Raw genomic sequence first — 10878 nt, forward strand, 5'->3', positions numbered from 1 at the left:
GCCAGAGTGACCCCAGAGTCCCTCTATTGCTTTCAACGCAAAACCCGACACCTGCTTTGCACACTGCACCCGGCCGCCCCTGCGCCGCTGAGAGTGTATTTTGCATGCCTGTGTGTGCTCCTTTCTCCCCCCCCCATCCTCCCCAGTGCTCTATCATACTGGCCCTGGTCTGGTCCCCGAGGACGCAGGTACTTACCTGGTACCAGACTGGAACCGGAGCACCCCTGTTCTCCATAGGCGCCTATGTGTTTTGGGCCCTCCTTTGACCTCTGCGCCTGACTGGCCCTGTTTTGCTGGTGCAGTGACTTTGGGGTTGCCTTGAACCCCCAATGGTGGGCTCCCTATGCCCAGGAGACTGAACTTGTAAGTGCTTTACTTACCTGAGAAACTAACTATTACTTACCTCCCCCAGGAACTGTTGATTTTTGCACTGTGTCCACTTATAAAATAGCTTATTGACATGTTTGCCAAAACTGTGTACATTACTGTTTTAATTCAAAGTTCTATACTTACCTGTGTGGAGTACCTTGCATTTTATGTACTTACCTCAATCTTGAATCTTGTGGTTCTTAAAATAAACTAAGAAAATATATTTTTCCATATAAAACCTTTTGGCCTGGAGTTAAGTCTTTGAGTGTGTGTTCCTCATTTATTGCCTGTGTGTGTACAGCAAATGCTTAACACTACCCTCTGATAAGCCTACTGCTCGACCACACTACCACAAAATAGAGCATTAGAATTATCTCTTTTTGCCACTATCTTACCTCTAAGGGGAACCCTTGGACTCTGTGAACACTATCTCTTACTTTGAAATAGTATATACAGAGCCAACTTCCACTCCTTTCTCAACCCCCAATCAGCGCTTGAGCCTGCCCCCGGATGACCGCCTTGAAGGCCTCCCAAATATTACTAGCTGAGGCCACTGTTTCCATATTTTCTGAGAAATATTGCTCAGCTCCTTCCCCTGTCTTTCTCGGAAAGCCTTTCTTCTTTAAGTAGCATGGGTCTATTCTTGGCGGCAGCCCCGCATCTCTAATGGAGCCTGACAAGGTGGCCACCACAGGGGAGTGGTCCGGTATACTGCCTGCCAGGTGCATCGCCCTTTGAAAGCATCCAGTCTCTGAACGATGTGTAAATAGGTAGTCGAGACGTGGGAAGCTACTATGAGCCGCAGATAAAAAAGTGAATTGCCTCTTCTGTGGGTTGTGTGCCCTCCACAGGTCCACTAGGCTCAGTGAGTCTGCACAGGTCCTTAGGTAGCTGGTGCCCCCCCCAACCCGCCCCCCCCCACCTCCCGCGGGAGTCATCCTACCCATGGTCGGGCCCAGGGTACCATTCATGGCCCTCCATGTATAAGGGTGCTGGGAGGTAGTTTGAGTAATAGGGCCCTGCGACCCTCTGGATTAGTCACTGTGGTGGAACCACAGCATACTTACCTGAGATGCAGCAGTCCGTGAATGACCTCTCACCCCGTTCCCTTGCAGGCAGTTCCAGGGCCACACCGACGGCGCCAGCTGCATCGACATATCCAATGATGGCACCAAGTTGTGGACCGGCGGCCTGGACAACACCGTGAGATGCTGGGACCTGAGGGAGGGCCGCCAGCTGCAGCAGCATGACTTCAGCTCTCAGGTGCGTACTCCCGGAGCGGGGGCCTCGCCCGTAGGTGGAGGCTTCTGTTCAATGCTTAGCGCTGGTGGCAGGAAGAGAGATGGAGCCCGGCATGCTGGGGAGGACTGCTTGTGTTTGACGCTGTGTAGGGTGGGAAATGCCGCAGAGAAGACTGCGACCTCAGTGGGGACTTGGGGTGGTCAGGAAGGGCTTAGGAAACCATGCTGAAAGATGTCGCAGCCAGAAGTGCTCGAACTTTGCCTCCAAAGCGCGCATCTCATAGTGTCCAGAGATGCTGCGATGTTGGTGGCCTACAGAACTCCAAATATTGGCCGTGGTATGCTGTACACCATAGCAGCTCTTATCGAACAGATTGCAGCTCGCTAGACCAACTCGGAATGGGAAAGAGCTCTTTAAGTCTGGCTACAGACAGCTTCAGCTGGTGATGGAGCTGGTGTCGTGAATTGTGCAGAGACAGAGCGGGGTTTGTGTCAGGCCTGTTCATTAACTGGCTCGCATGTGTGTTTCACAGCTTGCCACTGCGTGGCTGGGCTGTCCATCAGCCGTGGCATCTTACGGTGGCTTGCATTGTCTCAATTGTGTTCCTGTTAAGTTGTGGTGATTCAGCATCAAGTATGTCTTTTGTTGGATTTCAGGTTCGACAAGAGCCAGTGTGGCTTCTTTGATATGGCATTTTAATTGTTGATTTTAATTGTTGATTTATAACTTATTTTATTGGTACTATGTGCTGTTTTGCGCTTTTTGCCCCTTCATAAATGCACAATGGTTTCACATCTTGGCCTTTGTGTTTTGGTTTTTCTCTCGTGATTACACGTTTGGTGAAGCTCCTGTTTTTGTCGCTAAGTAGAGGTGTGGGCGCACGGGGTTTCCTACAGGTGACGCTGGCCCCGCCTCAGACCTCTCTACTCTAGTGTTTTATTTCCTCGACTCCACTGCTTCATCTTTGGACCCCTCTTGAAAACACCCTCCTTTCAGTGAAATTGTGAGTCTGCAAACTGATTCTGCCCACAGTGCCTGTCACCAAAAACTTTCCATAATGAAAACTCACATCTCTTGGCCTTCCCAGTGCTTGTTAAACTTTCTTTCTAGGTTGTGTACGTTTGCATATGTTGCATTGCTAGCCCGTGTTCTCGCCGTGGCCTCTGGGCGCTCAGTCCGCAAAGTCCTCAGTTTATTGTTGTCTGACTGACTCCTGGTGACGTCACCCAGCCTGTGTCCAGGCCATGCTAGTCCTGGCTCGGAGGTGAAGGACTCGCTGGGGTGATTACCGCAGCCGGATGGCCCACTTCTGACGTCACTGTCCTTGGAGTCTAGCGCCCACTGCTCTAATAGCGCCTTCAGCACTCGTCATTTGTGGAAAGTCGCTTCATCTTCCTGTGGTTTGAGTTGTTGATGTGTAAATCTGTCCATCCCGGGCGTCCGCGCCTTGGATTCTGTGTTATGGACTCAGCTGGACCCAAAGCGCCCTCCACCCTCCAGAGCTGCCCCTTCGGGAGCGGGTGGTAAGTACTCTCCGCCCTTCGGGGTAAAGCCTGCGCTGTATCAGGCTGGAGAGGTCCTGTGGGTTCAGGAGTCCCATGCAGACGACGTGCACATCCGCTCCCTCAGCTGATGCTCTGCCGGGGATGGCCGGCAGCTTTAAACTCTGTACGCCGGCCAGTCCTGGACGGAGAATTATCGGAAATTAAATGCAGATCAGACGGAGCCCAGCCATCGATATGCTTGGCAATGGTGGCCTGAGATGCGTGGCCCATCACCTACTCCAGTGGCCACGGCTAAGAACTAGGTGCCATTTGTGACAACTTCCTCGCCTTTCATACTCGGGTCAGTAGACTTGTGAACTGCTTTTACATCATCAAAATCCTTAATGTTTTTCCCACTAGTTCTGTGGGAGAAAGTGCGTGACATTAAAGGTGCGTGCGTTATACCTGTGCCCTCCCTCAGCAGGGGTCTGAGCCTCTGAGAACAGCTCTTCACGGGGGCGCCCCAAAGAGACATCGGAGTTCATCCTCGGAGAGGAAGGTGACCGTTCCCAGATTTCGGAAGCCAGATGGGGTGGTGGCCGCTTCTTTTCTGTGGCTGCTCCCAATTGTGGAACTCTGTCCCCCCGCCCCCCCCCCCCCCCACATTGTGAGCCTGGATGCCTTTCCAGCCTTTCCGAAGCAATGAAACGTGGCTCTTTTCTGTTCGGTAACAGCTGTTGGTTTGAGTGGGTGCTCCTTTACTTTGTGTTTTAGTGCTTTAACGCCTTGCATAAAGCGCTATATAAGTGTACTTCCAATCCATTGAAAAGTTGGCTCAGCTCGCAGCAAGAGCAGGTGGGCGCACGTGTTATTTGCTGGTCCCTAGGGCCCGTCCTGCCGCCCAAGAGGTGACTTGAGCGCTGCAGGCCTGGGTCCTGTTCGGACGTGGGTTGCAAGAAGTGGGAGTCGGACTGGCTGTGCCACCCTCGCCCCTTGGTGAGGCGGACCTGGTGGTGGTGTCTTGCGTTTGTCGTAATAGCAGGTCTGGGGACCTTACCTCACACTCTCCTTCCAGGCGCTCCAGCCTCCTGCCCTATCTCCTAGGCGCTCCAGGTACAGCCTCCTGCCGTATTTCCTTCTAGGCGCTCCAGGTACAGCCTCCCGCCCTATCTCCTTCTAGGCGCTCCAGGTACAGCCTCCTGCCCTATCTCCTTCTAGGCGCAGCAGGTACAGCCTCCCACCCTATCTCCTTCTAGGCGCTCCAGGTACAGCCTCCTGCCGTATCTCCTAGGCGCTCCAGGTACAGCCTCCTGTCCTATCTCCTTCCGCACGCTCCAGGTACAGCCTCCTGCCCTATCTCCTTCTGCGCGCTCCAGCCTCCTGCCCTATCTCCTTCTGCGCGCTCCAGCCTCCTGCCCTATCTCCTTCTAGGCGCTCCAGGTACAGCCTCCCGCCCTATCTCCTTCTAGGCGCTCCAGGTACAGCCTCCCGCCCTATCTCCTTCTAGGCGCTCCAGGTACAGCCTCCCGCCCTATCTCCTTCTAGGCGCTCCAGGTACAGCCTCCCGCCCTATCTCCTTCTAGGCGCTCCAGGTACAGCCTCCCGCCCTATCTCCTTCCACGCGCTCCAGGTACAGCCTCCCGCCCTATCTCCTTCTGCGCGCCCCAGGTACAGCCTCCCGCCCTATCCTCTAGTGCCTTGAGAGGTGCTGCGGCACCGGTCCCCTGCCAGAGGGGGGATGCTGCTGGTGGGGGCGCGTAGCACAGGCACCTCTGCTGGGGGGAGGACACTGGTCCTCCCGTGGAGGGGCTTGCCCTTCCCTTGGACACCGCAGCAGGCCCAGCCCACCATGTGCACACGCATGTGCAGGGACTGGATCAGGAAGACTATTCAGTACCGTAGGGGTGCCACCATCATGCCTGTACAGTGCTTTAAATGGGCCGGTACTGAGTACCGGCACTTTTTTATTTTGAGATAGAGAGTACTTGCACTTCTCAAGAAAAACATAATACTTTTCATTGGCGAGTACCGGCACTTCTCAGAAACAAGCAGGTACTCTGATGGAGAGTACCGGCACTTCTCAGAAACAAGCACTTCTATTTTTCAATTTCAACCACTGCACCTGTACAGATCTTGTGGGATCACTATAGTGCCTCGTTCTGACCTTGGGGGTCTTCAGGCAGGCGCCATCTGTCACTATGCCCATGGTACCCTTGTGACCGGACCCTCGGTGCGTGGTGCTGTTCACTGTTCTCCGCCAAAGGTATTTTAGTAACTTGGCCCCTCCATCGGGCACCCTCGATGTTCTGTTGCCATTATTGTGGGGGTACACTTTCTATTTTGGAACTTGGACCTAACCTACAAGTCTCTCTAGGGGCTACTTCAGTTTCAAGGAGTTAAGTTTATAAGTAATTTTTGTTCGCAGAATTGGATTTACTGCACATTGACTGCATTAACCTGTGTTGCTTATTGAGATGCACATCACTTTGGGCTCCGCTTCCTTCCAGGCGGAGGAAGGGTACCCGCGGAGGCTGCCGCAAATGTCAAGGGGGGTGGAATGACGGGGGAAACAACTTTATTGAAAAAAACATCTTTCTCGCCACTGGCTCCTGACGCCTCGTGCTCTTCTTCTGGTGTGCCAGCATTCACTGGGGCACCAGCACCGGCTCCTCAGCAGTCCTGACACCGCTTTCATGCTAACTCTAGCATGAAAGCAGCATTGGATTGGTCTGAGCAGCTTGTCCTGTCCTCAGACTATTCCCTAGGGTCTGCAGTTCCTCGAGCCCAGCTCTTCAACACAGCTGGGCTGGATAAACCTAAGTGCGCATGTGTGTTTAGCCAGCCTGAGACGCCCGCCAAAGAGGCATGCGCACTTAGGTGCGCACTCTGCTCATCCCCCCCTCCTGAGGCCCAGCCTGCTCCTCCCTGCACTACTGGCTGAGCAGCAGATGAAAAATAAAACATTAAACTATCGTTTTATTTTTCATCTTCTGGCCCTTGGCGGGTGGTCGTGGGGTTCTAATGCTCCTCCATTGTAGAGGAGCCACCCCTGAAGGGGTACCCCATCTGTTTGTATCTCAGGCCCCCTTACTCTGTGTGCCTGTTGCAGGATGGAGTTGTGCACCTGAAACAGAAGTTGGTACTCTCTGCAGGGCAGGTGCTCTCTCGATGAATCCAAGCTTGTACTGCTTAAAGCTCGGCACGGGCACTGCAAGAAGATGTCCCCCCGCAGCACGGTCTGTAGGTCTGGTCTCACAGGGGATCCGTCTGCTAGACCTGCTGCTTACAGTGACACCTGGGTTTCGGCTGCGCCCTCTGCACCCACTGCACCAGCTCTTGCAGCCAGTGGCTTGAGGCATTGCCAGTTGTAGCGTACACCAGCCGAGGACTGTTTCCGTCTTGCTGTGAACCTTTGGGTGTATTACTCCATCTCTCATGGAGTGCACAGCGTGAAGGATGCTTTACGCCAAGGAGGTGCATTCGAGTCAATGACTTGTATCACAATTAGTTCTTTCCTATTCATTCATTCATTCATTTTATATTGAAGGTATTTTTATGTGTCTTCCACATTAATTTACCTGCCTTCATCAGTACCCCCACCACCAATACCACAGCACCACTAGCATACCGCCAGTACCTCCCTGGAAGGGGCGCTTCAGCAGAATCACGTACAGTGCATTTCTTAATTCACTTTCTACTTCTCCGTGTGCACCGTGACCGACACCCTGCAAGGGACCAGTAAACAAGATGGTTCACCAAGAGCACCCACTAAACCGCAGGATGAGACCTCACACGGGGATTTAAATATCATTATCTGCAAAAGTGTTACAGGTAAGTAACTTCTCATTTTTTATGAACTTTTAATGAAGCCACAGAACGTATTTCTCCAAAAAGAGAGAATACAATAGAAAAAATGTGACAGATTTGTTTAAAGAAAAGGTTAGCCTGACTTTGTTGGACTATCCTCTTGGGGTAAAATGTTCCTCCTCCAGGAGGGTGGCCAGAGGTGGTCTTTGTGATCATGAAGATATTAAAATGTTTACCAGAAGGTTATGTATTCTGACATGTTGGACAGTTCACCGAGCCTCTGTTGTTTAACCCACAGATCTTCTCCCTCGGTTACTGCCCGACAGGGGAGTGGCTGGCGGTAGGCATGGAGAGCAGCAACGTGGAGGTCCTGCACGTTTCCAAGCCCGACAAGTACCAGCTGCACCTGCATGAGAGCTGCGTCCTCTCCCTGCAGTTCGCCTCCTGCGGTAAGACATGTTTGGTGCTGCCCTGCCTTGGCATCATACGTTGTGGGAACACAAGGAAGGGCGCCTCAGACCCATCCCGGGGACCACTGATGGCCCGCATGCAGGTTGATGCACCTTCAGGTAGACTCACCTCCATGACAACTGAATTGTTCATATGATGGTGCCAGGACTTGGCATTTCAAGGCTCTACTTTAGAAATTGATTATCATTTCAGTGACCGAGACCTTCGGTAGGGGGCAGTGTTTCTATCTCTAGGTCCAGGCAGTGTGTGTATGCACACGAGCAGTCTAGCATGCGTATCTGAGGGGTGTCAGACTGCACTTATCCCCCTGATACTGGGAGGTCTTGTCTGACCTGTAACCCCAGTGGTCTTTGGGCGCAGGGTGCTTTGGATCTGAGTTTGCTGTCGTGCTAGGGGTTGTGTCTGAGGTCCTTCCATAGGGATGGGAGAGAGGGCAGCAGTTGGTGGCCTTGCAGGTGTATCTGACCATGACACCTTGGCCTGGGGGGGAGGTGCAGTAGAACATTTCTAGTAGACTCTAAGCCTGGGTCCATGGACAGAGGATGGGGTCCATGGACAGAGGGTGGGGTCCATGGACAGTCACCTAAGGAGCCTTAGTACTTCCCAATGTTGGTGCTGGAAAAGTTTCCTGAGCATGATCTCCCTGGAGTAGACTGTGCTTGGAAGCAGATGTTGTACTGTGGTTCTCAAGACACTGAGCTTGGTTCATTTCTACCTGTAGGTAAATGGTTCGTAAGCACTGGAAAGGACAACCTGCTGAATGCCTGGAGGACACCGTACGGGGCCAGCATATTCCAGGTAAGGCACATATGAGAAGCTGGAGAGGGTCGGAGTGCTTTATTCTCCACGGAATAGCTCGCTCTGAGCAAGTACGCACAAGTTTATAAGCCCACGACCCATATTATTCTGGCCAAGATCCTCTTCGAAGACAACCACAGATCTAGAAACCCTTCTGGAGCCAGGGGAAGTGCCTCCCTGCAATCCTTTCTTAAAACCTTCTGCAGGGGCTGCTGTGTAGTGGGGTGATGGAAAGGAAGAGTTTGGGGACCAGCACAAGTCGGGTGGGTGTAAGCAAGGGGTGTGCGTTCCTCTGAGTACAGCGTGTGCCCGTGGCGTGCCCAGGATCACTCCCCCAGGTCAGAGCATGAAGATTTCACTGACACTTCCCACATTGATTTGTTAAATACCCAGATACAAGTCTTTCCCACAAACTGAGGAGTTGACTCTCTAAAGAGGTTCCAGAGTGTATAAAGTTGGGAGTGGGTGTATAGCTCGTCTCGGGCCACCGTAGCACTGGTAACTTTCCAAGGTCCATGTTGGCCTTCTAGATGGTGGTGCTGGCGCGTTCCGCTGACCCTCAATGTTGACTTCTTGTTTTGCAGTCAAAGGAGTCCTCGTCTGTCCTGAGCTGTGATATTTCCCCGGATGACCAGTTCATAGTGACTGGGTCTGGTGACAAGAAGGCCACGGTGTACGAGGTGATTTACTAAAGAGCGTCCGGCTGCCGCAGGAGGTAGAAGTATCCCGCGTCTATCACCTCGACCAATGGCGCTCCGCAGAGGAGGACGAGGAAGACGCAGAGGAACAGGACAGCAGCACTTTTCCAAAGAACGTGGAAGGGGTCTTCCACATCTTGCTTCCAGCAGGGAAGCGGAGGGACCAGGTTAGAGGTTGTGGCAACCAATAGAGGGTGGGAGAAGGGAGGGCTTTTTGGCTCTGATCCAACTTATAAGTGCTACCACATTTTTTTTGATGAGGAATCGTCATTCTGGGACTTTATTTTTTAAGCTGAACTTTTTTTTTTTAAAGAAACATTGTTCAAAAAAGAAAGAAAAAAGACTTCATCACCTCAAGACATTGGCCTCTGGGTTGTGTGGAATAATAAAGATGCTCTGGGTAAACACAAGTGGCTACGCACACCTATAGATACATTCTGAAGGTGCTGTTTGGGATCTTTTCTGTATCAAAGCAGTTGCATTACACGTACCTTCATTCCACGTTCGATTTCTCGCGCTGGTCCTGCTTGCCCTTGAGGAACACTGGAGTGTTCTCACAGAAGCCCATGCAGGCTGGCTTGCTTGCCTTGTGGAAAGCGGATTATTAGCAGAAGGAAATTGTGGTGCCTCATGGTCAAAAGATCATCCAGGCGTCTGACTGAGGTTGTGTAATCTCTTTCACTCAGTCGTTCATCAGTGATGTGAGCAGGTTCCCGACTGGAATGACTTAAGACATCTGACCGAGTTGTGCCCACAAAGTCTTCTGGCACCAAATGTCCAAGGGGTGGGCACGTGGACATATTCTGGAAAGTGTTATCTCAGCAGTGCCTCCTCATGAGTAGAGGCTGACTATTGGGGCAACTCTTCTTTTTAGGGGGGGTGTAGGTCTCTAATGGGTCCTTTGGAAAGGGTCTCGATGCCTTTCTAGGGCGGTCTGTGATGCTGCATGTCCAGCAGCCCCAACTGCAATGAGATTCCAGCTGTTGATGGTTGATTGTCATTAAAATTTTGCTTTCAAAATTACAAGGGCTTTTTCTGATTCTCTGACTCCAACACTTTAATTCTCTTCAGAGCAGCTTTGTCTCTCCATATTTATTCTGAGAGATTAGATTCTCCACCTCATTGTAGGAAGCTGGCCTGGTGTGTGGTGTGCACCTATGGTGTTGGCACCTTATACCAGGTCCAGGTATCCCCTATTAGTGAGGTGTAGGCAGTGCCTAGAAGCCAGGGATCTCTAGAGGTAGCTGTGGATGAGCAGCCAAGGCTTATCCAGGAGACATGCAAAGCTCATGTAATACCACTGTAGTCACACAGCACTTACACACAAGAAAGAAAACACTGTTACGAAAATAAAGATACTGTACTACAGTAACACTACATTAGAAAACTTACAGGCAGTCACACACACAAACACACACACAAATAGCAATCAGAAATGAGCATAGACACAACAGGCATTGGTAAGAATTGTAGAAAAATAGCTAGGGCTCGAGGGGAAGGCAAAACCATAAACTAAAATAGTGGAATGTGCAGTATGGAGTAAGTAGAGGGTAGCTGAGAGAGCTCTGGGCCCCAAGAGGTGAGTACCTTAGTGACTCTTACTGACCAGGAGAGCAGAGGTGAGTACCTGGTTTACCCGAGGACTAACAAGAAGACTTAGAGAATGGATTGTGGAAGAACGGGGCCAGACCAGCGGAAACCAGCGGTGGATTCCGGTAGAACAGGACCTGCACAAGAAGGGGCCAGAGTCCAGTCCACGATGGAGTGTCCAGTTGGGGCAGGCGCCACTAGCCACCCTTCTGTGAATGAAGATCCGGGTCGACGGGGGAAGAAAAAGACCAGCTGTGGATTCCAGGAGCTGTAGTGGAGTCCCAAGTCCGTCATCGGGTAACAGATGGTCAGTGGTTTAGAAGAACCACCAACAAGCCTTGGCAAATACTAGAGGAGGCAAAAGAAGAGGTGTGAGGCTTAAGGTGACCAACAAGGTCCAGGGGACTTGGCCTTTGGAA

The 10878-nt window shown here is 51.8% G+C and overlaps 1 protein-coding gene across 5 annotated transcripts in view; it reads left to right on the plus strand.

Moving 5' to 3' along the window:
- Window positions 1–9895, plus strand: part of LOC138267434 (transducin-like enhancer protein 1) — a 153877-nt gene extending 143982 nt beyond the window's left edge. For all 5 annotated transcript variants that reach the window (XM_069216364.1, XM_069216366.1, XM_069216367.1 and 2 more), the window contains 4 exons: window positions 1485–1632; window positions 7201–7351; window positions 8095–8171; window positions 8756–9895. In XM_069216364.1, coding sequence (XP_069072465.1) covers window positions 1485–1632; window positions 7201–7351; window positions 8095–8171; window positions 8756–8863 — 484 coding nt within the window. In that variant the 3' untranslated portion in view covers window positions 8864–9895. The remainder of the gene's footprint in view (window positions 1–1484; window positions 1633–7200; window positions 7352–8094; window positions 8172–8755) is intronic.
- The last annotated feature ends 983 nt before the right edge of the window (window positions 9896–10878 follow it).

Source organism: Pleurodeles waltl, chromosome 12, assembly GCF_031143425.1.
Source record: "Pleurodeles waltl isolate 20211129_DDA chromosome 12, aPleWal1.hap1.20221129, whole genome shotgun sequence".
Classification (NCBI taxonomy): Eukaryota; Metazoa; Chordata; class Amphibia; order Caudata; family Salamandridae; genus Pleurodeles; species Pleurodeles waltl.